The sequence below is a fragment of the Kogia breviceps genome, chromosome 13, assembly GCF_026419965.1.
Source record: "Kogia breviceps isolate mKogBre1 chromosome 13, mKogBre1 haplotype 1, whole genome shotgun sequence".
NCBI classification, from domain to species: domain Eukaryota; kingdom Metazoa; phylum Chordata; class Mammalia; order Artiodactyla; family Physeteridae; genus Kogia; species Kogia breviceps.
The window spans coordinates 34156726-34183957 of NC_081322.1; the positions used below are offsets into that span (position 1 = coordinate 34156726).

A 27232-nucleotide genomic window follows, 5' to 3' on the forward strand; every position below is an offset into this window, starting at 1 on the left:
ACCCACAATGGGACTGTGAGTAAGTTTGTTTGTTTAGATTTCATCATCTGTAAAATGATGTTGTTGGACTAGCCTGGGGTTCAGGGACTCATCAGCCCACAATGAGCTTCAGGCGCTACATGCATCTCCTATTGTTGTGTGCAAAATTTTCAGGCTGTGTGCACATGTGTACGTTTTGTTTTTTTTTTTTTTTTCCTCATAGAAAGATCTCTGACGCTGAAATGGAGTAGAAGTCCTTGAAGTTGCTTATAGTCCTAACTTCATATGATTCTAAGTTTTGAAAGTGGATGGCAGGATACAGGCTGATGTTGCTCTGCACGGCTAGAATGCAGTCTCAGTTCTGCCACAACCTGAGTAAGTCACTCCTCTTTTCTCACTTTGGTTTATATCGCTTGTAAAATGAAGGCATTGGACTAGGTTATCCACAATAGTATTCTCCAGTTGAAGGAATACAGGTAATTCAAACAAACCAGACCAACAGTAAGAAACAAAACGTGGAAGTAAGTAAGCTTGGGAATTCACACTGGTCCCTGCTGGGTCCTTAGGAGTCAGAATCCCAGACATGCTAACGTTCTAAGAACACTCTGAGAGGGAAGATAGAGAGGTGGTTCCTGCATATGATTCTAGAGGAGGGACTCAGTGACCTTCTCAAAGATGGGAGGTCAGGTCTTAAGGATGACTGGGAATAGAGAAGAAAAAGATTCACCGCCTCCTCCAAAGAGACTTGGGATGTGATTCCTCGTAAATCCTGAAATAAATTATGGAAAAGATCTTACAGTGTTGGAGAATATTTTTTGAAGGTTTAAATGGGTGTGTATAGACTAAAGCTCCCTTGTTAGTCTGCTTTTCTCATTAGGGTCCAGATAACATTTTATTTAGAAAATGAATTTGTCAACAACGTGCATAATTTTGATTTGTTCCACTTTCCTCCCAGCTCTCTTCTCCTGCACCTCATGTTCTTGCTAGCGCCCGTTATTTCTCTCTTTTTAAGTGTGTCCCGTTTGCTCTGGAAAAGGAATTCACGACTAGGTTGGAAAAGAAGTTTATGACTAGATTCTAAGATCACACACATAGCACTTTGAGGAAGTTGTCGGAACCCTCTCCTTCCCCAGGTACAATGTGGTCTTGGGGACAACAGGGTGGAAGGTGGAAGATCGAGCCAGAAATCCCTTCATTCTTTCATTCAGCACCTACTACCTGCCAAACCCTATGCTGATCACAAAGTCAAATGAGACACACTCTCAGAGTCACACCAAAACAAAGCTGGATGCCTTCACCCAGGGATTTGCACTGGAATCTACTCTGTGTCCAGAGTTTTGCTCCTCCCTCCCTGGAAGTGGGGAGGCCAGTTGTATGACGACAAGGAGAGTGTCTTTGGCCAGTAGACAAGTTGTCTTCATTACTCCTGTGGGGGAATGGGATTGAATGGGGTATTTTTCTGGGCCTGGCCCAAACTTGGCTGTGCCTGGAGGGCCCATTAGGCTGCAGGTCACAGCAGCTGGATCCCAGGCGCCCAGAGCCGGTCACGCGTCTGGGCTGCCCGCTCCACGAGGTACAATGGAGTCATTGACTATTTATTTACTCCGTACAATAAGGCCGCTGTTGACTTAATTACGGGAGCCTCCCTGCCACCCCAGGGATCTTTAAATGACTAACGGACTCTACACTGCCACTAACTCATCTCTCCTTAACCTCTTTAAAACCCGAGTCTCCCCTACCTGGTCCGGCGCAATAGGCATGTAGGGAGCAGGAGAGCAGGAGTTGGTGACCCAGAGGGTAGACTGGTGGTTTTGCTTGAGCGTCGGGTAGGGTTTGTCAGGACTGAGTTTCTGCGAGTTTCAGGGCTGGGCTGAGTCAGGCGCTAGCCCCAGGGAGTGGAGGGCGGCAGTACTGCGTCAGGCGCGGAGGAGGGCTTAACTCTACCAGGCCTGCAGTGAAAGGACAAACGCTTGTCTCCAGCCCAGACCACCAGTCCCTGGGGACGCAGAGTCTCTCTACTTCCCCGGCCTTGGGAATTAGAAACGACAGTGTTCCCAGGGATGAGGGCAGCTCGAGGACTCAGGAGAGCCACGGGATCTCACCTGGCCTCTTCCCTACACAGCCCGGTTGAAAATTGTTTCCCGGCCGAGCGCGCCCGGCCTGTTCCCGCTCAGCCACACTTAAATCTCCCAGCGAATCGCTGCTCTCCAACTTCCTCCGGGGGCAACTTGCAAAGTCTCTGCTCTAGATAATAGTGTAGGGCCGAGGATAAAATAGCAACGGTATTGAATAGATGTTGACTTTTCCGACCCAGAGGAGCGGAGATCGGGGATTGTTTGCAACAGCTAATCTTTTCTTCCAAGAAGCGCGGGGGGCCGGGTGTGTTCGCCGCCGGAGGCCCCTCCCTGGAAGCCGGGTTGCGGGAAGACAGGGAACTTAGGCGCCCTTCCCCAACTCGGGGTATTTAAGAAGTCTTCTAGACTAGATAGAATCTAGAGAATGGAATGCTCCCCAGGCTTCTTTCTCCAACCTTTGAGTCTGCGACCAACCGGTTCGGTGCCCAACAGATCTCAAACCCAACTCCTTTCTGCAATTCATTTGGGAGGTCAGGGACCTGGGAGGAAAGGAGGCGTCTGCCATTAAGGCGCCAGACCAGCACAGAGACTGTCCGCCGACCCTCCCTCCTCCAGCCCCCTACACTCGGGAGTGTCCCTTTCTGTTTTTAGAAACGAAGGCAGGGAGAGGGGCGCCGTGACTCCAGACGTCTCGGGGGTACAGGCAGCAAGGGGGAAGCGCATTGGTAGGGTGCACTTGAGGTAGAGGTGGGGGTGAGGCGCAGGTCAAGTTCTTTCCCGTAGACTTCAAAGGGAAATGGCAGTAGTTGGACTAAGAGGGCCACTTTGAAGACTACCAGCTGCTCCTCAAATCCTGGCAGCTGAGAAGTTTCGTTGTCATGGTTTCCGAGAGGCATGAAAGCCACCACCCAGAACCAAACGCGCTCGGGCTACTTATACGTGTTGCCAACCACCCAGGGCCAGGCAAATTCCTTGGCGATTTGCATCACTCCCTAACCAAGCATCACATTCCCAGTCGCCCCATCTCAGAGTAGGCAGGGCTGTACGCTGGGGACGAAGTCCAGGCCGGGGAGTTCATAACGTGCAAGTCTGTGTGGGCGCCCATAGTTTTCGCACTTTCGCTCCTGCGGTCCAGGGGCAAGCGCTGCGCCCTGGTGGCCGCGGCGGCCCAGAGCGCGCCGGGACCGTGGGGAAAAGAGCGCGGCGCCTTTAAAGCAAGAGGCGAGGAACCCCCGCCAGGAGGCGTGTCTGTCTCCGCCGCCGCCGCTGCTGCTCCGCGGTCTTCTTCTCAGCTGCCGCCGTCACTTGCTCTTGGCGCCCGCGGCTGTGCTGCTCCGTCCGGGAGCCGGAGACTTCCAGCTGGACCTCCTCCGGCTGCTCCTCCCCGAGGACCACCCCTCCCCCTCTCCGCCCACCTCACCCCCTGCGAAAGGTAAGGGCTCCCCTCGGGTGGGCTCCGCTCCGGGCTGCCTCCTGAGGTGTCTGTCCCCACGAGGACAGGAGGGACACGGGGTGGGCGAGGGGCATTTTCCGCCTGGAGAGGAAGAAGGCGAACAGCGGCGCGGCGGAGCCGGTGCGCTCGGGGCACCCGCTGGACCGAGTCACTGCGAGCGGCTTTGTCCCGCTCGCTTCAGCCAATTCCCCTGCAGGCGCTCGCGTTCTCCCCATAAAATAATTTAATAAGCGGACGGGTCAGGAAGTGGCCTCAGCTACTGGAACTCACGCGAGGCTAAGAGAGACAGATGGCAAGAAGCTGTGTGTCTGTCTGCGGGTCTGACAAACTCCCCAGCCTTCCTTCCATCTTCCCATTCTTCCATTAACCATGCTCCCTAGTTCCGTGCTGAGGAAGTACAGACATTCATTTTGTCCGGTGCCAGCGTTGAGAGCGTCTGAAAAAACTCGGAGGGCGTCCCATTAGGGCGAGGGGAGAAGTGTCACCAGGGTGGCTCACAGACGTCAAGAACTTCTAATGACTCTCATCCTCCGATATTTTTACCTTCAAGGAGTTCTTTACTAAACAAGGGGACCTAGCTGAGCCTTCTTAGAAAATGATTTCCAATTTAGGGACTAAGGGATGTTAGACAACTTACTACTACTGCTATAGACAACTTACTACTACTGCTATCCTTTTGGTAACGCACAGATTACTTTCTATCATTTCTTCATCTTCATGCTGTAAGTATTATGTCATCAGAAATTACCTTATGGATTAATGATTAATTTCACAAGATGATTGATTCATTTGAATCTTAGTTTGTAGTTTAGTTGCTGGAAGATAGGCACTGATATTTCAATCTTGATTTGTCTAATTTCATTACCTTGTAACTTTTTATAGAAACCATTCCTGTAATCACCAAGGCAGCTTCCAATGGCCCTAGGAACTTATTAATTAAACAAACAAAACGAAACACACACACTGAGGAAGGTGTTAGAGAAATAAGTGATGCTAGAAGTCTTACCTGTTTGTTTTCTTCTATTCAAACCCGTTTAAGATTGCACAGCTCTGAAATTAAAAAAATAAAAATAAAAAAGATTCCAGGTCATGTAAATCTATTCTAATTCAATGTCTTAATTAAGATACACTTCTTTTTGCACCTAAAAATTAAAACTCTAAATGTCACTAATCATCAATGCAGCAGAATGTTGGTGGAACAGCTGAAATGCGTTCAGAATCACAAGGGATTGCATAGCATAGCATTCATAGTTAGGAAGGGTGAAGTGCAAATACGCAACAGTGTGGTTTTAACTGATATGGGCTCTGACATTATTCTCTGGCACTTCTAATGCCATGGATGAACAGGCTGTTTATTTTAGCTTAGCTGCAATACAACAGGCCACATGTGTGGAAGAATAGGTCAGGTGTTACTATAAGATGAGGTTTCTCAAATGTCACACAACAGCAGGACTTCAGTGACATGTCAAGTGGAATTCTTAAAAAGAATTCCATGTGAAAAACTTAAATATAGATATAACTTGGAAGAACCTTTGAAATTCAAGTTGTCCTGGGATATGTACTTGCTGTTTCTTGCAAAAGGTTTAGGCATTGTCTATTGAAACATTGTGCTGTAAGGATTATTACACATTTGTACATGCCCCAGCAGGTGGCAGCTAACTAGAATAAGATTCATTTTCACTGGGAGGATAGAAAACTAAAACTGCTTCTCAAGTAATGGTGCCCAAGAATAAGAGGTCATTAGTATCAGTAAATATAAAAATAGAGTGCAAGATGGAGCTAATGGCTTTTTGTTGTTGTTGTTGGAACAAGCTCTGCATGAACATGAAATGCATTTTGTTCTTTGCTAATTTATCATAGGCTTGATATCTCTTTATGTCAGCCTTCTATGTGGTTTTTTTTTTTTTTTTTTTGAGGCTTACTTATAGACCCAGCTCCTGTGTGTGCATGCATATGTGTGTGCATTTGCAGTTTGTCATCTCTGCTTTGACCTTGGAACCTACAGAGCTTTGGCTTCTAGAAATAAAGGTTGCCATATGGTTAAAATAAGAAAAAAACCAAATGAAACCATGGAATAAGGTGTGTAAATCTCATTATTGCTAAATATATACGATTGTCTGACATAAAACAGTGGGTTTGTTTGTTTTTTCCTTTGAGAAAGGAGCAAATGACAAATTTTAAAATGAGTTACATCTGGTCAGTGAATACTCTATAATGACTCTATCAGTCCTTCATATTGCCCCAGAACTATGACGTATGGTATCAGTATTGTGGAGAAACTTGTAATAACTTCACAATTGCCTTACTATAAGGCATCTTCTACACCACCAAATCATTTTGTTCTAGTATTGTGGAGGTAATTTTAGGGTTTTTGTTGTTGTTTTTGCCCTGGGAGTGAGTGAAGTTAAATGAGAAAGAATGCAAATTAATCTGATAACCCTTGTAACAGATGGAAATCTGGAGGTGGAGAATTCTAAAGCAGTAACTAATTGTACATTTTAGAAATGTCTTTAGCCACTGAACATTGACAGCATTATTCAGTATTCTGAATTTTGGTGGTCTTTCAGGCAATTTTCTGTACTGAGAAACAAGAAGTTTAGTGCTCATAAGGGAACTCACAGTTAATGTAAATGGCTTTTGTAGTAGTATGCCCTGGAAAAGGATGGCTATTAGCACACCCTGGGTATGCTAAGCAATCCCAGTTAAGTCACACTGAAATATACACACAACACAGTTGACAAAATAGTCCTTCTGACAATGTGAACAATGCAATAATTCAAACTCCCAGAGTCTGTACAGCAGAAATATGCACATTGTCACTTCAAATGGCACATTACCCGTTCAATGTACTACTTTCAAGGTACTGCTCCAGAATAAATTGACGTCTGGAGCGCTGTCCGCGGTACTGAAGAAAGGTCGTCTCCTGTCTTGCATAAGTTCAATTGGACAGGTGGAGTTGCTGTCTGTGGTGTTGAAGCCTTTCAGATTAGCTGATGGATGTAAATGAGCCTAATTTAGCATATGTGCAAAATTGGTTCTTTGGGGACCAATTAACAGTAAGAAAAATTTGTGATAGACTTTTTACTGCTTAATTTACTGTGTAAGAACTTCATGAAATTAGAAGCTTGATCTTTCACTTTTCAACTAGACACCCAATAAATAATCCCACAAAAACTAAATAGTTTAGAATGCTAGTTTTAAGTAGAAAAGCTACAACTGTAATGTCAGATGCCATTATGTTAACAGAATACATGAACAAGGAGTTATGGTACATTTTGTTTTCTCAAGTTCCATTAAATGCCAACCAGACTTCAAAACTGCAGTATTTTGATTAGTCACAACAGAGCTTGCTATTTTCAGGTAGTAGATATCAATTATATTGACGGATGAAAAAATAAGAATATTTATTGTTGCCCTGGCAGTCATTATTATCTCTGCAAGGATCAAAAAGAAAAGGAACAAATAGAATGGAATAAATGAGACAGCAAATACAAGACAGGACATGTTAGGCTGTACATGCTTTACAAGAGGTATTTTAAACATGGACTGAAGGAGTCGCTAGATACCCTTGGTTTTAGCACAAGGTGTTCCTTTTAAAGTGCTCAAGTAGTCAAATTATTTGATTGAATTGCCTGCTACATTGCAGAACTAGCCATTCATGATACTTATTTTTGACACTGCAGTTATGCCTCCATCTTAAAAAAAAAATCAATGCCCACTTAATGCCTTTGCAAAATGTAGGTTTATTTTCAAATCAGCATTTTATAATATCTTAAGAAAAAATAGATTTTAAATAGATTTTAAAAATTTTGCTATCTGGAAGAAATAGTACTCATATCGCTCCTTAACTTAAAATTTAGATAATCTTTAAATATGATATGATCTTATAATTTTTTCATAAGGGTTAACCTATGCTCTGTTAGTTGGTTATGAAAAAGATTAATTTTAAGATACAGGTCCAGCAATTTGCATTTTGTGCTTCCTGATCACTTAAAAATATTAATATATAGTAATATATTTATCACTATCCATCTTAGTTTCACTTACTAATGTAGAATATTAGGATTGGATATTTTAATCTATATGCATGGAGGACAGCATATTACCTGTTTCAATAATAAAATATATTTTTATGTTAAAAGAAAATATATTTCTGTACTGTTTTTCTTGAATAAATTGCTACTTGTGAAAGCCAAGACAGTCACTGTCTGGGGACTCTGAATATTCTGATCAGAACACTAGAAAATAATAAGGTATTTTTAGACAAAACTGTTCCACTCAGTGTTGCCCAAGCTATGATTCCATATTTTACCTCTTCAAGAAACAGATATTCAGAAAACCAAAGTGAGAAGAAATTTGGGCATAAATTATTGAAGCCTTTGGAATTTGCTGCACCCATTCAAATATCATTGTCTTTTAATATATGCACAATTACTTTAGATAAGGTAAAAATGGGTGGGAAATATGATTCCCTCCTTTTAATTCAACATTTTCCCCCCTAAAAGGCCACTTGCAGAAATCTGTTTTTTATTGCTGGGTAGTAATCAAGGAATGTCCCACTTAAGTTTTTAAAGACTATCTTCACCTCTCCAATTGCACTTCAATCTATATTAATTCCTGGGCAGAATTTTAAAAGTATAAAAAGACCCTCTTTCAGCCTAAAAACAGTTTACATTTGCAGTAAATTCCTCCGTGTTAGATCACTTCCTTTTTTACAACTCCTAGGCAAAGTGACTTTGTCTTAGCTTGTCATTTATTAAAATTCATCAGTTGATGTAGGAAGTCCGCTTGCATACATCAGTCACTACCTTAGTAAAGACTCTTACTGGAAATAAATGCACTTTTTTTCCACGCAGATTCATCCGACTTCTTCCTTGCAGCTCAAGGTGGGCGACCAGATCGGTTGCATAATAGATGTTGGAAAGCTCACTGGCAGGAAGCCTTAAGAGGCAAGCAGCTATCTCAATTTTTCTCACTTAATCTTGGCTTCACGTCAGAAGCTGTGCAGCAGTGCAGTAGAATAGGGCCTGGCAAAACCTTTGCGAGCAAAGCGCCTTTTGTGCTGGGACTGTGGCTCGCTACCGACGTCTCGGCGGTTTCCAAGGCTGGGTTTCCTATTGATTTTCCTCCTCCTTTGCTTCCCCAGGCTCGCGCGGCCGGACATTGTGGGTGTGCGTGCTGGATTTCTCCCGGATGCTTCCCGACTAACATGGATGTCCCACCATCCCTTGCAGTGGAAGGTTGCTCCTTGGCGCAGTGAGTGAAGAACATGCAGCGATTGCTAATGGGTTTGGGAAGCGGAGACTCCTTTCTCTCTCTGTGACCATGCCGTGATCGTGTCTGCGGCCACCACTCGACGCATTCCTCATTCCTACCCGAACCGGGAGCCTAACGCTAGATCGGGGAAGTGGGTGCCGCGCGTGTGGACACGGAAACACCATGAAGATTATTTCCCCGATTCTAAGTAATCCAGTCTTCAGGCGCACCATTAAACTCCTGCTGTGCTTACTGTGGATTGGATATTCTCAAGGAACCACGCATGTATTAAGATTTGGTAAGATTCCCCATCCCTCTCCATCGCCTGGTATCCGGCTCAGAGGCAGCCGGATGTAAACAGGCGTGTTCGCTCCTCTAGGCGGGTGGGCTCGGCGCATTTCGACCTGTTCACTGCTCCGTCGCTTCCCAGGGTTTGAAAGGACCCACTGTGCTTTTCATTTCTTTTCTCCTCACCTCACCCCTTTACTGAAAAAAAAAAAAAAAAAAAATTAGCCGCGGGAGGATGAAGTGAGTGTCAGTGTGTGGTAGTGGTGGCTGCGTTACGTCCCCATGGTAGCCAGTCTCAGAGACGGTGATGACGCTGGGGGTACGGCCACCGCCGCTGCTCCCTCCTGTCTCCCCGGGAGCTTCCCGGCTTGGCCCGCCGCTCCTTCCCCGAGAACGTGCGCGCTGGGGCTACACGCCTCTCAGATGGCCCGATGAGTTAATATCTGGTAACTCTTTGGCAAGTTGGCGTCTGTCCGCTTCCGCCTGGGACCTGAGCAGGTCCGCGAGTGAAAGAAGCTAACCGTTTTGATTTGTCATCAGAGAGCCTTTTCGGTTCATTCTACCGGTTTTTCAATCCCCGGTGCCCTTATGGGTACGCGGAGCTTTTAAACATATTGTTGTAAGGTTGAAGGCTCTACTTAACCAGGGGAGGCTGCTCTTTGAGAGAAATAGCGTCGTGAGGGAGAGTTTTTGTTTGTTTTAAACTTGTGAGTCCTCCTCTCACAGGTTTCTCACTGCGCGTCCTGGGCTAATAATACATGATGCCCAGTGGTGACTGGGGCGGAGGGAGTCTGTGTATGGGAGTCTAAGTCTACGTCTTTATTTCACTTGTAGCATGATTTAAAAAAAAAAAAAAAAAAAGCCGAGGTGGCAGTTCTATATGAGGGGAACCCATTGCTTTCCTAAGGAATCAGGTTTCCTTGTGAGACTCTGGTGGAAACGCTGGTCAGAAGATTTGCTTGGAGGAAATGAAGCGTGGGCAACGCTCAGCCGCTTTCGATGGCCAATGGAATTTCAGTAGGAGAACTAGTCAGGGAAAGTTCCCTTAAGTAGATAAGAGCCAGAGAGGAGAAAGCCAGCAGGGTAAACGCTCCCGCGGTGGGCGCCTCCTTTGACAGTTCGAGTGGATTTAGACCAAAGAGTGCAGGAAACCGTATAATCCTGAGTATATGCCTTTGAGATAAAAGCAGATACATTAAGTCACTCAGTCAAATTTAAATCGAGGAGTGATTCCCTGTACTTCGTATTATGTCAGCAACATCTTCTCTCTTGCCTTTTTCCCATATGCTTTTTCTAGAATGATAAAATTCATCATCTATCTCAGGCTTTGTGGAACCAGGGTAGGAATGCTTTCACATACTGAAAAAGGGAACCCTACCTTCCCTCCCCCACCAACAGAAAGACACACCTGGAGTCCAGAAGACTGGTAATGACAAGAAAAGACAATGAATTATAACTGGATTCCTGCTGTAGTAGTTTTCCTGCTTTCTTCATGCCTTTAGATGGTACTTAAGCACGTTGCTCTTAGCAACAAGCGTCCACAGGAATGCTTGTTTCTTTGGATGAGATTAAACAGGTCCCTGTGTCGCTGGAAATGTGTGTGTGTGTGTTCAGCTGTTCTGCTTCAAGCATGGTAAGTGCTACAGTTTGGTAGTTTTGCCCAATATTTTGAGTAGTACAACCTAGTTATTTGGAATACTGAGGTGTCTTCTGAAGTGTGTTTGTGAATGAGTGTGTCTTAATGTGTTTGAGGACTGGGTGGGGAAAAAAAAGAAGTCTGGGAGCCGGAAGACTGCCACCAATACTCTAAAGATTTAATTATTGCTGCTCTGGTCTTGCAGCATAATATGTGCTGAATCATTAGATTGTTACATTCGCTGATCATTTCATATCTTCATATTAAAAATCTTGGCGACTGTAGCAGAGTGTGTAGCAGCTTTCCAAAAGAGCTGACACACACACAAAAATACATTTTCCTAGACCAGTGCTTACTAAGAATGTCTGTAAGAAATGGGGGAGTAGGCAAACACCTTCCCACCTGTGCCTTGCTACCTTAAACCAACAGCCCAGTTTCTAGATAACTTGTTATTTTCTCCCTTAACTTCAAACATCTTCCACGTGGAGATCCATTTTCTCTGATTTCTGACCTGAGCTGTGGTGAAGGACTGTATACATGATAATCTTTGGAACATTTACCTGTTGGGGATGTTTTGATGCAATGGCAGGAGTTTTATTTTCTTCTGGGAAAAACATGTTTTGAGTGGGGTGGAGATTGGTTGCGCGCGTATGAGCCACTCTTGAGAAAGGTTATTTTCAACTTCAGCTGAAAAGGCGAACCAGAGCCTCATCCCTCGCCCAGTGCCTTGGACGGGAAGGGGTTGGAATCGCTGGTGAAGCAGCTGCCCCTGGGGTGCAGGTGAGACCCGCCGCCTCTACTGAGGAGGTGGCATCCAGCCCCTTCCCCACCGACCCCGGTGTGGCTGGCCTCTGCCAGCCGCCGGGCGCCTCTGCGGCGGCGCTATGGCAACCGCGGGGCCCCGAGCGGCGGCCGCCCCATCCCCAAGCCCTCTTCCCGTAGGTGGTGGCAGACCACCTTCACGGGCTCTCTGCTGGCCTTCCGCCCGCTACCGCTAGTGCTGTGACTTGAGTCTGCGTCCTCCTACCAACGAGTGTGGATCGGGGAGCAGCCTAGGGTGCTGACACTTGCCGAGTCCCTCGACACCTCCGCCCATCTTTCGAGTGCTCGGTCTCTCTCTCCTTCTCTCTCTCTCTCTCTCTCTCACACACACACACACACACACACACACATACACGCACGCGGACAAATGCACTCTAGCGAAGCAAGTCCAACACTCTGGCACAAGGACTCCTCTCTGGTCCCCAGGAAAACTTCCTGCAGTCGCATCCGCGAGCGCCTGTGTCCTGGAGGCCCCTCCCACCTTGCCTGGCCTCCGGGCTGCCCACTAGGGCCTGCTACTCCGAAGCCGCGTTGTAAACACCTCCTAGAGAAAGTACCCCGAGCGCCGACCCCAGGGAGCTTTCCCGAAGCTTCCAGGCAGCCTGGGGAGATGGGGGAGCGACCTGAGGGTCAGCCAAGGGTCAGCTCCTCGCCCGCGGGCGGGCGGCGCCGCGCCGTGGGTGGGTCTTGGCAGTTTCCCCGCCTTTGATCTTGGCTTGGCCCAGCTTGACTTCTCCAGGGCGAGCACCCAGGGGGTGCGTTGTTGGAGGACACGGTGGATCTTGGACACTTAGAGAGTCAGTTTCTCGCTCCAGGTCAGGTCAGAAGTCCTGGGGCCGACCTTTTCAGGCACAGAGCCTGCGACGCCCCCCGCGGGGCTTCTCGCGTGCGCTCCCGCCCAGCAGCCCGCGCGCCGCGCAATGTAAATGAGGCACCTTTGTTTCCCCGCGGCGCGGCCCGGCCCTGCTAGCGGCTGGACGGGCGAAGGCGCGAGCCCCAATTCCAAGGTCTCCCAGCACCACAGTGGCTCCGAGGTACTTGAACGTTTCTTTTGTTACTTTAGCCACCCTTCTCTTCTCGCTCGACCTCTGCTCCTGGGAAAGCGTGGGAAGGGGTAGAAGCCAGCGCCGGGCGCGGCTCCACGCAGGGCTAGCAGTCCGTCTCGGAGTTTGGGGGTTGGGCGGCTTTGGCATCTTCTTTAAGGAATCACTTCCCAAGCCACCACTTGTTTACGATCTTCGAGATCGGGTTTTCCAAATTCCTTATCTGAAATGGCAGTTAGAATGCCAAGAGCGAAGACAGGAACCCAAACTTTCTCCCAAACTCGTGGGCAGCTTCTCCAAGATAGTCCTTCCAGAGGAGCTGAGATTGTGGTAGGCCACTCATTCCCTTCAGATGTTTCGACCTAGCTTTTCTCTTCGCCGTTCCAGTAGGACAGCTTTTTAAAAAGGCTTCCCAGGCGAGGTCTACCCCCAGACGCGCTCGGACCTCCTCGGCACTGTGCGCTGACTCCATGGCACAGCGCTTAGCCACCTCCCTGAGCACAAGCCAAAGGTGAAGGCCACCAGCTCAGCGCCAGCCCAGAGTATAAGACCCACAGAGTGAGAGGGAACGGAAAGTGTTCCTATGGAAATCCCCCTATTTGTTGGCTATCCCGTGTGCTCCCAGATAGAATCATTAGTAGCAGATGTGCTACAATATCGAGGAGTGTGAATGAATTGGCTGGGCTTAGAAGCCGCCACTCTCTACAAGATCTTTGGGAGAGATTTTTCTTCCTTTAGGAGGTGAGGTGGGCGGGAGGGGGGGAGTGGCCTTACAGCTGGAAGCTGGAAAACTGGCTCTTGGGAGGTGGGGATGGGGGAGTAATAGCGGCTACTGTCTGAAACAGATAAAGCCGGAACACCTGCTCAGCTGAGCTCTGGAAAGCAGGGGAGGGAAATCTTTCCAAGAATCGCTGACACAACGGCCACGCTAAATTAAAAAAAGAAAAGAAAAGAAAAAGAATTTGATCTGTTTTTTCACATAAGTTCTCACTTATTCTTAAAGCTACAAAGAATAACTCTGATGTGATCCATTAATGGAGGCACACTCGTTTCAGAAAATGACTTAAAAATGATCTTTTCGTCCTCTAGAAATAGCACCTCTTCTCCACCAAGACACATGGAACTCAACATGTTTTCTGGCTTTGTGAGGTTGTCTTTAAGAAGTGAGCAAGTGTTTATATGTCAGTAGACATTTCTTCAGATAGACACCTTTTGCTTTTTAGCTTAATTCAAGTGATCACTGCAGTGTGTTCAGTCCTGAATTCTCAAAACACTGTTTCAACATTTACTCAGCACAGGAAAGTTAATGTGAATTGCTCCCACACAAAGGAGGAACATAACATAGACCAAACACAGGATGTATCATTGGTTATCAGAGCCTTTTCAAGTCTATTCACCATTAAATAAAGGGTTGCCTATGATGACATAATCTTTGATTTTCTTTTAATTATCAAAATTTCTGATAAATGTCTTGCTCTTTTGTGGTAGAAATTCAAGTGAGAGGGATTTATTTTCTCTTTCTGTTCTTAGGATTTTACTGTGTTATTGTAGCTCCAGTTCCATTGATTCCCTGGAAATTGTTGATGTCCATTTTTACACATCAGAGTAGAAAGTAGTTCACTGTCTTTTAACTGTAATAGCCTTAAGGCTTTAATCTACTGCATCCATAATACCTGGGGTTTGCAGGAGATCCTAAGTTTTCCTCGGTAGGATGGTCTAAAGTATTGAAATGGAGTTGTTGATTGTTTTGCATTTGGGTGGTGAAGCTTTATCTTCTGTGGACTTTCAATTTGTAATCCAGTTATCAAGGTCCTAGAAGTGCTTCAAATGAATCTTAAACCCTAAATTTTAGCATGAAAGGTAAGGTCAAAAGCCTCTGAAAGAGAAGGAAGAAGGTGCACATCATCATTATTGATTGGTCTAGATTAAACACTGAAGAGGAAGATTTCAATCTGATAACGTCATAGGGCTTCCTGTTTTTCTTTGCTGCTTCTGCTGACAATTTTGTAAGGTAATTAAATTGGCTGATTGAAGTCATGGTGGTCATGCAGCGATAAAGACCGTTTGGATTTAATGGAATTTAAAACAACAGAGCACTGAACACAACTCTTACCGAACAAGAATTTTAATGGCCCATTCCTGGTGCTGACTAAATAGAACACCCTTAACAAGTTTGATCGAAAGGGCAAGGCAGATTAGCACTACATAGTCTTTATGGTTGAAGAGGGGGGAATTAAAATTATCCCTTTAAAAGACTCATTAATGCATTATCAAGATTTAATGTAGGTTAAATAAGCTTTCTTTAGACCTTCACCATATACTGTGAACTTAGGTTGAGGACCAAGTTTCAATAAGGAAATCTTTTTAAGAGCTCACTTCATAAATGGAATTATATACGTTTCTTATTTCAAAAACAAAAGGCATGTAAAATTCTTTGAGAGGATCCAGGGTATTGAGAGTAAGTGTTGATGACAAATCCTTTCATTTCAGTAACTGAAAAGAACAAATTTGACTTTTCTTTAAAAGTTTTGTTTTTGGCAATTTTTTTCTTATAAGCAATGCTTATCTGTACTAGAGAAACCGCAAAAATAATTTCAAAAAATGTTCTTCTACAGTTTCAGTAGAGTCATAGGTATCTGACTTAGGTTTTATGCTGTCTTTTTAATCCTGCCCTTGTTTTTCTTTAATGAAACTTATCCATTCAGCTTACCATACTTGAGTGCATTCACGTTCCTTCCGCTCCTGGAAAAAGGGCAATTCTTTGCTTCACATTGAGAACACATTTAATGTTCTCATTTTCACATGGTGAAAGTCAAGCTTCAGTCTCTTATGGGACTGTTCCCTCCAACTGCTTCTTGCCTTGTGAAATTGTCCTCTCAAAGTTGTCTGTTCCTTTGATTATTCTAAAAAAAACCCCAAACCCAAGTTTTTATATAAAAATCTTCCCAATTTTTGATTGTACATAATTTTTAAAATTGTTTAAGAAAATTCCAAGTTGACCAAACAGAAAGCACTCATCAGCTGGTTGGGAGGTAGCCTCAAAGTCTCCAGTTTTTACCCTCCTGCCCACCCCACGTCCCCACTCCTCATTGATCCCTGAACAAGTAGGCTTATTTGTCTCTTGCCTCCCACCATTAGGGCCAAACATTTTATACTGTTGTATTTTCAAAGTGACAATTAGCTTATCAGATAAAACTAATATGGTAAAACTGAATGGGAGGTTAGAGAAGACCCTTAAGATCTTTCTGCAAAATTTTTTATTTTCCATTTTATTTTTATATTTGGGCTTTGAGGCTCTTCTCCATTTACCACAGCATTCAAATATAGCATTTTCCTATTGATTGACTTGAATCCTTCATTTCCTTAATTAAAAACTAAACATTCTTTTAATAGAGACAGGTCACTGGACAGCAGAGCTATGTGTAGAGATCTGAAAGGGTCTGGGGACGTTTTGGCTTTCAGATGTTTTTCCCACGGATACATGTAATTCTGTCAGTCTTTCTTTTTGGTTTAGCATTTGCCCTCTTCCGGGGCCTTGTTTTAAGACAAGTATATTCTGAAAGGGAGAGCACATAGTCCCTAGACTGTAAAGTTAGGATAAGTTTATTAGATCAATCGATTTTGTCTGTGATAGAGATGCTCAGATACAAAAGAGAATTCCAGGTACTAAGGGAGTGCTGAGTGATTATCACTGATGTGAAGGGGAGGCTGAAAAAAGAGGGAAGCCAAATGCTGTTTGATACACAGTCTTTTCTAGCTTTACTGTCAGACATTTCAATGCGTTGTAAATTGATCTTTTTGCTTGTATTAGTCCAAGTCTTTGAACATATGGGATGATTTGAAATCAGATGTCAATGATATTCTTACATTGACATATCTCCTCCCAATCAAAAGGATCTTTAAATGCTTTTCACACCCTTTTAAATCAACAAGGTACTTTTCCATCATTGAAGGAAAGCAAGTGTTTGAAAGGTGTTGCCTCTAATTCCCACTTCTATCTCAGCTCTGCCTCACTCTGAGTCCTTGGCCTATCACGATGGGAATATTGCTCAGCTAAAATGATCAAATAAGCAACGCAAATATCAAAGAAGTGTTCTGCTGCGGTATCATCATAGGCATTTGGTTTATTTTATGTTGTCTTTTTAATCCTGCTCATCTTTCTACCAACGAAAGCCTCCGTATTGTTTATTATACCTTTTAGTGCATTCAGGCCCCTTCTTGCCCAGAAGAAATGAAATGAAAACTCTTTCAAGATGAAGGAAAACTATCAAATCATGTAATATGTGAGCCAAAGGGGCCTTTAGAGATCAAGTCTAGTATCCTAGGTTTAGATATGAGTTGCCAAGAGCAGTTAAATCTCTTTTTCTGGCACAGCTAGTTAGTGTCAGATTTTAGACCAAAATGTGAATATCCTGACTGCTGGTCGAGTGATGTTTTTCAGTGAATTATGCTATTTTTCCAGGGTAGCCTCTGATTCTCTGTGCTTTGCATCAATCTTAGGAAGAGTCAGTGGTTCTGGTAGCTTCCCCTAGACATTTGCCTCCTTTGTTTCTTCCACCTTTTCTTTCATAGAACATTATATCATAGGTTATCCCTTTTTTTTCTCTCCTTTGTCTGTAGCTCCTTCCATCTCCCTCTCCCATGCCTGCCAGAGTATTCTTCTCCCTGTGTCCAAAACTTTAACCACATCCATTTATTCAGCAAATAGTAATTGAATACATATTGTGTGCCAGGCAAATACGGTTCTAAGACCCAGATTCTGACCTCAAGGAGTTTGTAATCCAATTAAAGAGAAAAGACATATACATATTAAAGTACAAATTGAGTGGTGCAGAAAATATATACAATGTTGTTTAAAGGAGATTATTGTGTGTTTGCATTCTTATAGACAAGATTAGACTCGGCTAGGACCTGTAAAAAAAAAAAAAAACAATGTGTGATAAGGAAAAAGACAGGGAAAGATATCATTGGCAGAAGACTCAGAACAAGAAAAGGAATTTAGGCAGAAGTTAAGAAGGTGAGCTTTGGGATAGGGAATGGACCGGCCCTATCAGAGGATAGTTAAGGCCTTGCTTTTTCAGAGTTTAATATTTAGGTTACAGGGTTTCTTCTCCTGTTTGTCACCCCCTAGAAAACAATTGAAAGTGAAAGGATGGGCTTGACTTGGGCTGCAACAGGCAGTCAAGTGGTTTCTCAGTCTGCTGCTTACATTTGATGAAGAATGAGTGGATCTCTTTTCTCTGTTATTGAAATGGAAGCAAAGGACCCACGCTTGTCCTTGATCACTGAAACCTTTAAGAAGTTCTTGGTCTGGAATCACAGATACTTCTTTTCTTCAGATTTTTAAAAACACTTTTTTTTTTAGAGAAGTTTTAGATTCACAGCAAAATTTGAGCTGAAGGTATAGAGACTTCCCATATAGCCCTGCACCTAAACAGACAGCAGCCTCAGTCTCCCTGACTATCAAGTGGTATATTTGTTACAATTGGTAAACCTACACTGACACGTCAGTATCACTCAAAGTCCATAGTTTACACTGGGATGCACTCTGGGTGTGCATTCCATGCGTTTTGCAAATGGATGATGGCATTTATCTACCATACGGAGTATCATACAGAGTTTCACTGTCCTAAAAATCCTTTGTGCTCTACCTCCCCCTCCTTATCTCCCTGCCCCCCCATCCCGCCACCCCACAACCACAGATCCTTCTACTCTCTCCACAGTTTTGCCTTTTCCAGAATGTTATATAGGTGGAATCATACAGTGTGTAGTCTTTATAAGTCAGCTTCTTTAGCTTAGTAATAGGTATTTAAGGTTTCTCTGTGTTCCTCCATGACTTCATGGTTCATTTCTTTTTACCACTAAGTAATATGGAATCATGGATACTTCTTAAGTGAAATTCTTAAATGAAATAAAGGAATATCTTTTTAACATATGGCCAGATCAGGTGATTAAGCAAGGAAAAGTTTTCAGTTAATCTAAAGGAGAATGCATTGGAAGAATATTTAAAAGTACCCTTAGCTTCCTTGAGAGATATAGTATATTGCCTGTAAGGCATTCTCAATGTTTTCTGTGTAATTCCAAGAGAGTTCCATTACCTGAAACTATATATATATATGTATATACATACATATATATGTATGTATATATATAATTGTATTTTATATAATATATAATAAAATTATTTCAAATCAGAATTTAAAATTAAATTAAAATTTAAAACAATTTTAGTAGAATGAATTCATTGTAGTGATATTTTCTAATTCTGTGTGAACTCAGGCCCCCAGACCTGTATGAGCTAGGAATTTTACTCTTGACTTTGTCATCTAGTGGCTGTAAATTAGGAAAAATAATTAAATCTCATTAGGTCTTGATGTCTATTTCTGTATAATGGGCATTACTTGTTATCTAACTTCCAAGGATAATGTTGGAATTAATAGGCAAATGCAGAGAACTCTGGGCTTATTGGTAGAAAAGGACTTTGGGGACTGAAGGTGTAGTTGTTCATTTACTGTGTATGTGTAGAGCAAGGTCAAATTTGTTATCATTTGCTTATATTTCATTCAACTTCTTAAAATGTGCATAAACATTTTCAATAGTCTGTCTTTTCTAAACTGTTCTTGAATTGACTTCCTTGGATTGCACCTGAAGCGATTATGAACATGTTGAAAAGGATTATTGGCTAATAGAACAAACTTTCTTCTGAGTTGGTAGTTTGACAGAAGAGCAAGTCCATAGTTTCCTTCTCTATCAGGAATTTAATTGGCATTATCAAATATCCACAATATAAGTAAGAAACATACCACAACTAAAAGCCAAAATAATAAGCAAAGAAATCATGCTAAGTCTGGTGGTTTAAGATTTTTCACTTTTTCACAACGGCATAGTCTTTCAAATTTATGTTTAAAAACATTTTCTGAAAAGCTGTGCCTGATTTTATATATACTTAATTCTTCATCCATCTGCCTGTTACGAACTTTTAGCTATTATTCAAGTTTTGTAGGTACACAAGTGACTGTATTGATTCGGGAAAGTTTCACAAACACTCAGATTTACTGCAGTTGTTTGGGATAGAAAAGGGGGACTTTTCTCTGGTGATGTTGGCGTCTTCATCAAGGAGCTGTCCTAGGCAGTCTTTCCGGGACTTACTCTTTAAGGCTAGACAGACTCTGGTGTCACCCATACAGCACTCACCTCATCATTCTTGCTTAAGGCCCCTCTGAATTACTTTTGGCTCTTTTTTTATAAGCTCTAACCCAGTGTTGGGGAAGCAGCATAGAGGTGAGTAGAGAGAGATGAAGAACCCCCTCAACTCCACACCAATGGTGCCACATTAGAGCATCCAGGAGACCATTTGAAAAGTGTATTCAACTTATAATACATTTTTATATTTGGAAAAATTTTTTAAAGTTTTTAAAACTTCGGAATATGAAGTTTATTAGGAAAATTTCCTGGATGTTGAGGATAATGAGGTTTTGGAGCACTGATTTCTAACTTTCAGGAGTTGGATGGAGGAGAGGCAGTCTCAAATTTTTATGATAATCCAAAGGATGAATGGCCTAAATGCAGGTTGAAAAATACTCCCCTGTCTTAAGTCTGGTTTGGGGTGTCTGGAAGCAGTTCTGCATCGTAGCAGAGCTGATGTTGGAGTATGTGAAGTTGCAGTTGAGTTCCTGCTTCCAGTGGGTGAAGGTCAGGGCAGTATTCCATTCTGTCATCTTTCCCGGAGGATTCTGGGTTGATCCCTCAAGAAGCCTTCCTGGGGATTGGGGGTGATGTTTCAATGACTCATCGTCAGCTTGTTCTCCAAGATGCATTTCTCTTCCTTTTACTGTTCCATACATCAACTATCCTTTTATAAATCTAGATTGTTTTGTCTCCTCCAAAACGTCTGTTTTAGATAGGGATTCTGTAGAATAAATTCAAGCATTGGCAAGAAAGTTTGATCAGATCAATGGTTCCCAAACCTTGTTTCACATCAGAATGGAAAGAGCTCCAAACCTGGAGATTCTGTGGTTTAAAATGTTTCGTTTTTCACAACTGCATAGTTCCACGACTGCATAGTTGTAGTGCCTTCACTTTTTTAGAAAACTCTTACGAAGTGCACTTAAAAAAAACCAAACAAAACCCCCAGGCAGGTTGAAAATCAATCACTGAGCTAGTTAATCCTAAGGAGTTTTTGACCTTAAAATTATAATTCCTCTGGGCAGGTGCATCAGCTTTCTGGACTGGCAATTGATAATCATGACTCGGTTGTGTAAAACAATAAGTAAATTTTGTAGATAAGGGTTGTGGCTTGGATATTTTATCATCCCTCTCAGAACACACACAGTGTTGGGCTCTCAGCATACCACCGATGGGCTGTTCACAACCTAAGCATTTAGAATATTTACACACATATAACCAACCCCACCGCCCAAGGGAATCTTAAGCAGGTGTTGTTTTACAAATAATGTCGAAGATGATGAATAGTTGTGGGGCCTTTCCCTCTCAACCTCCTACTCAAGTCGCCCCTAACAGATCATCTTAAAATGTTGTTTTCCCAAAATCTATCAAAAAAAAAAAAAAATTCCAGTAGACATCTGCTCTAGTTAAGAAGACCCCAACTCAGTTGCCATGAATACATGTAAATGGCCCAGAATCTGGGCTGAAAATAGAGTCCAGCCTAGGTGTTCATTAGAAACCCCCTGGACTAAACCGTGTCCACCTCTCCCCCAGCCCATTGCTGTGACTACTGTCTGAGTCATTGTTAGGTCATGGTGCCAAGAGTTGAAATCTGGACACTACTTTTGGAATGAAACCAGAATGCTCGTATATTTTTTTCAGGTGGACATTGTCAATAATTATATATGCTGCTTTAGTACTAAAATTGATAATATCATTATCTGTACAAATTATTGGTAACTAAGAGTTTTCCATATTTATTGCCAATTAGGTAAAACATCAGTTAATTAAGTATATTCCTATAATTTAACTTGCCATCTGGGAGACAAAATTATGTATAGGACACACCTTATTGATGGTACCATTAACAGTGGCACAATTATAGATTGGTTAGAGATTCTAAAGTATTGAAATCATCATAATTACATGCTAATGATAATTTTAAGATAAATATTGAAGAAGCTCATTGAGTTAACTTTACTATTCCTCAGAATTTTTCTTATTGGGACTCAACTATGTTTACTAATATGTGTTTAAATATTGTTAGGTTTTTTTTTTTTTTTTTTTTTTTTTTTTTCGGTACGCGGGCCTCTCACCGTTGTGGCCTCTCCCGTTGCGGAGCACAGGCTCTGGACGCGCAGGCTCAGTGGCCATAGCTCACGGGCCCAGCCGCTCCGCGGCATGTGGGATCTTCCTGGACCGGGGCACGAACCCGTGTCCCCTGCATCGGCAGGCGGATTCTCAACCACTGCGCCACCAGGGAAGCCCTGTTAGTTATTTTAATTAAAATAGTTCAAAGGGGATTTAATGATTGACAGCATGGAAATATGTACTTTCAAAAAATTGTGTCTGGTGGTGTGCAGTTCTCTGGAAGACATATTAGGAAAAATCCTTTTTTATGGCATGAATTTCACGGTAAGGTTTTTTTTTTTTATTGTTATCTGAATTTTTAAAATTTAAGTATAATTGATTTACAATGTTGTGTTAGTTTCAGTTTTGTGTTAGTACAGCAAAGTGATTCAGTTATACATTTGTATACGTATCTATTCTTTTTCAGATTATTTTCTGTTATAGGTTATTATAAGATATTGAATATTGTTCCCTGTGCTATACAGTAGGTCCTTGTTATTTATCTATTTTATATATATTAGTGTGTATTTGTTAAACCTAAACTTCCAATTTATTCCTCCCCTGATTCCTCTTTGGTAACCATAAGTTTGTTTTCTATATCTGTGTCTACTTCTGTTTTGTAAATAAATATCATATGCTATTACTTACGTGTGGAATCTAAAAAAAAATTATATAAATGAAATTATTTACAAAACAGAGATAGACTCACAGTAGGTTTTAATCTTTTATATTCATCCAGTTAAAAGTTAGAATTATTATGCCTTTAACCTTCCCATTTCTTCAGGATAAATTTATATATATGCGTTGGATATGAAAAAATGTACACAGTAGATAATATTATTAACACATTTACGTTTATTCAAGGATACTCATTTATTGGCTTTAGGTCGGAGTCTCTGACTTTACTAAACTTGACAGCCACAAGGCAGTGGTAATGGAAGTGAATTGCTCAAAGTTCTTTGAATTTTATACATCTTTTATTGCCTAGCAGGTGGCCAGACTACATCAGCATTTTTAATATAAACAAGGATAGACTCTAGCTAAGATTTCAAAGTAGCATATTTTCTAAGTGAACTGTGGAATTTTAATGATCAAATTTGTTTATTTTTCTTCTGTACTGCATATGTTATAAGGGAGCTAAACGAATATAAAAAGATCACTACGTATTAATAAGCAAAAGCTGTATTTAGTATAAGTAATCTCTCTCCCTCTCTCTTTTGTTGCTATTCTTCAAGAAAGGGATATAAAACTAAATTTTTTTAACAGAAAATAAAGTAATGCTTTATATTGTGGTTGTAGGGAGGATGACAAAAGCCTCCTATCAACTCTTTCAATTTTGCTTCCATTTTTGATTTAAATTTCCATTTAATTCAACAAATATTTATTCAGCATTGGTATCTGATCCAGTTCTTTGATTATTGACATAATACAATAATTGTAAAGCAAGACATAACTAAAATTTTACTAAATATGAAAATTTCCCCAAAATATGGTTATTATAAAATACATTATACAGAGGTTCCTAATGATACTGTTTTTTTTCTGATAGGCAGTAAGATGTATATTTTTCAGTTCCATACTGTAGGCTCTGTTTCAATATTTTATTTCAATACCTTGATAGAATTGAAGAATCCACCATATTGAAATTCACTTTTAGTTTGATATAACTTATCAAAATGTATATATACTTGGAGATGATTTTTCTCTAATATCTAGAGTTTGTACTTTAATATACACCTTCTAATATGTTGCTTCTTTGTAATATATACCTTAGTATTTAAGTCTGTTTGTACAAGCAACCAGTAATCCAGTGTTTTATTTGTTCATTCATTTAACAAATGTTTAACTGCTTACCTTATGCCAGACACTGTATTGGGCTTTAGGACACTAAGAAGTTGAAAGTAAAAAGAACTGGTCTCTGCATCAAGGATCTCATAATCTACAGGTATAGGTAACCACATAAAAGAAAATTGCAAAACAGTGTGACAAGTGCACACAGTAGTAACATATAAATAATTATTCTAACATGAAGAGAGGCATCTAGCCACATCTGCATTGAAAGATTTCTAAAGCCTGTTGTTTGCATCTTTCTCTGAGACTTGTGATCTACTGAGGCCTTTACTCAGACATTCCATTCTTGATATTAGATTAGATATTAGAATAGCTGTGCTGTCTGTGTTCCTTCTCTCCACTGCTCTAACTCCAGAAGTCTTCAGCTGGAGTGGGCCTGTTGTTTCAAATCATAGTGATGCCATTAATATGTTTCACATACACACACACATATATACAAATATTCATGAACACTTGCACACACATGTGTGTGTACATAAATGTGTGTATGTGTATATATATATATAGGTATATATATATATATATATATATAGAGAGAGAGAGAGAGAGAGAGAGAGAGAGAGAGAGAGCATGAGAGAAAGAGAGAGAGAGAACTAGTCTAAATTATTTTAGGGATTTCAGTACTGTGTTAGTTAGGATGTAGATTCAGTAACATATCATAAAAACATCACCCCACCTTCCAGAAAAACAAAACAAAACAAGATAGATGTGTACTTCTCTCTCACATACAAGTCAGGGATGGTGTGGTGGATCTGTAGCCTTCTGGGGTCCATGCCGCTTCCAGCTCTCTCTTCTGGCATCTATATCTGGCATCTGGTGTGGACTTTCTCACGGTCTAAAGAGGAGCTCTAGGGATCTCATGCACCTTCCCAACAGCAGGATGGACACCTCCTGGATGTTGCACACACCGTTTTACCTCATATCCTATTGGCAGGAACTTAGGCACATGGCTACACCTGGGCAAACAGGAGGCTGGGAATTGAAGCCCTATTACAGGAAACGTGCCCAGTTGAAAATCTCAGGGTCTATTTCTGTACAAGACATAGAGAATGAATATTGAAGGACCACTGGTAGTCTCTGCCACAGGAATCCAATTAAACATTTTAGAAAGCAGCTCAGCTCTTTAGAGTTTTTAACTTTGTGTGTGTGTGTGTGTGTGTGTGTGTGTGTGTGTGTGTGTGGTTATGAAGTAATGCATTGTAGTAATGATACATTTGGGAAAATATGGAAAAGTGTAAAAGTGAAAATAAAACCTCTTATAATTGTGCCATTCAATTAAAACCACTGTTATCATTTTGTTTGTATTTGCTAGCCTTTTAAAATTAAAACAAAACAAAATATTTTGATTGATTATAAAAGTAATATAGTAGGGTCTTCCCTAGTGGCGCAGTAGTTAAGAATCTGCCTGACAGTTCAGGGGACACGGGTTCGATCCCTGGTCCGGGAAGATCCCACATGCCGCGGAGCAACTAAGCCAGTGCGCCACAACTACTGAGCCTGTGCTCTAGAGCCCGCGAGCCACAACTACTACTGAAGCCCACACGCCTAGAGCCCATGCTCGGCAACAAGATAAGCCACTGCGATGAGAAGCCTGCACACCGCAACAAAGAGTTGCCCCCACTCGCCACAACTAGAGAAAGCCAGCGTGCTGCAACAAAGACCAAACACAGCCAAAAATAAATAAATAAATTTTTTAAAAAGTAATGTAGTTATTGTAGAAAATGGAAAATATATAAAAAAATTATTTAAAAATCACCCATTATTTCACCATAAATGTCATTTTGAGATTTATCCTTGACTCTTACTATACATGTTTTGTTAATTTATTTTCACTTAACACTTTATTGTGAGTACTTTCTGTTTTCAATTATTTTTGTGTAACATTTTTTTTTAAGTGTCTAACTTTCCACTGTATAGATGTGTGTTTTTTATTAACCAGTTCTTCTATTATAAGGTCATGAGCTTGGGTTTTAGATTCACACATATCTGAATTTGAACCTGGCTCTGCTGCTTTTGAGCTATATGATTGGAACATGCTACTGAATCTTCCTAAGTTTTAGTTTCCTTACTTATAAAATGGGAATGATAATATTATTCACCTTATAAAGTGATTCTTGAGATTAAAAGAGATAACACATATAGTGCTTAGTGAAGGGCCTGGCATATAAGAACCTAAATGTTAATATAATCAATCAATTGGTCAATCATTTAATTAGTTTTGCAACACAAAGTGTTGATTTCTGTAATTGGTTTAGGCTCATTTAGATCAGATGCGTCTACATATTATGTTATTCTCAGAAGGATCATTGGACACCCCCCTGCATCCCAGAAGTCCTATGTGGTTTTATTCAGTCCACTGGGGTGCCCTTCAGGAACATGAGGGGCCAGATGATCAACCAGGACCCAATAGGCCTTTAAGCAGGTGACAAATAGTGGGATATTTCTCTACAATGGCAGGCCTGACCCCGCTGCCTACTTCTGAAGATGAGGATGGCTCTTCAGCGCTGGTGATGAGGTTGGGCAGGGGAGGAACTGCTGCAGTTTCACAGCAGTCCTCTCTTTGCTTTCTGATTTGCTAAGCAAATTCCAGGTGTTTTACTTGCTAATTACATTATCATCCCTGATGCTTAATTATTTTCTGTAGGGAAATAGAGTGGTTTGGGGCTTCCAGGAAATTAAACTGAACTTCAAAGCCACTTCCACATAACAATATTTTGAAACGGGTAATTCCTCAGGGTTTGTTTCTAGGTTTACCCATTTTTTTTTTTTTTTTTTTTTTTTTTTTTTTTTTTTTTTGTGGTATGCGGGCCTCTCACTGTTGTGGCCTCTCCCGTTGCGGAGCACAGGCTCCGGATGCGCAGGCTCAGCGGCCATGGCTCACGGGCCCAGCTGCTCCGCGGCATGTGGGATCTTCCCGGACCGGGGCACGAACCCGTATCCCCTGCATCGGCAGGCGGATTCTCAACCACTGCGCCACCAGGGAAGCCCTACCCAATTTTTTTTTAAGGGCATACTTTTCAATAGTAGATTTATATTTTTCTATATATTTAAGATCATATTTTTAAAAACTGGATATGTTAAACCTTCATAAATTCCTAGTAAAATGGTATAAAAACGTGTGGCTGGAGCCTTTGAGATAGACTAATGCTGTGATCTACAGAGTGGGAGATTGGAGGTAATTCTCCTGGGATCTGTATTTGAGAGACACTTACATCACTGGAAGGAGATCCCTATTGGCCTGCTCAGAGAGAAGGAAGTGGGTTCAATGTTAGTACAGCAAAAATCTGAGAATAACTTCTGTGTACGAAGGTAAATTTCCACGTGGCTGGTGGGCAGTCTCCCCCATCCTCTAATAGAGTCTATGTAACCTCAGCACAAATGTTTGCAGTCCCATTTTAAGAAGACAGAGATTCTAGAGATTCGAAGTCTTGCCTCTCTGTGCCTTCCTAAGTATTCCTTCTTTAGTAACCCTGATGTGCTCTTTTTAATCTTTTAGGTTGCCCTTACATTCAATATTTTCTGATCCGCCAGCACA

General features: G+C 41.8%; 1 protein-coding gene across 2 annotated transcripts in view; it reads left to right on the plus strand.

The window, feature by feature from the left end:
- Nucleotides 1-3332: 3332 nt before the first annotated feature.
- Nucleotides 3333-27232, plus strand: part of GRIK2 (glutamate ionotropic receptor kainate type subunit 2) — a 671458-nt gene continuing 647558 nt past the window's right edge. Inside the window, exons 1-2 of one of the 2 annotated variants that reach the window (XM_067011529.1) lie at nucleotides 3333-3486; nucleotides 8654-9061. In XM_067011529.1, coding sequence (XP_066867630.1) covers nucleotides 8947-9061 — 115 coding nt within the window. In that variant the 5' untranslated portion in view covers nucleotides 3333-3486; nucleotides 8654-8946. The remainder of the gene's footprint in view (nucleotides 3487-8653; nucleotides 9062-27232) is intronic. The other variant, XM_067011530.1, reaches the window with a different exon arrangement.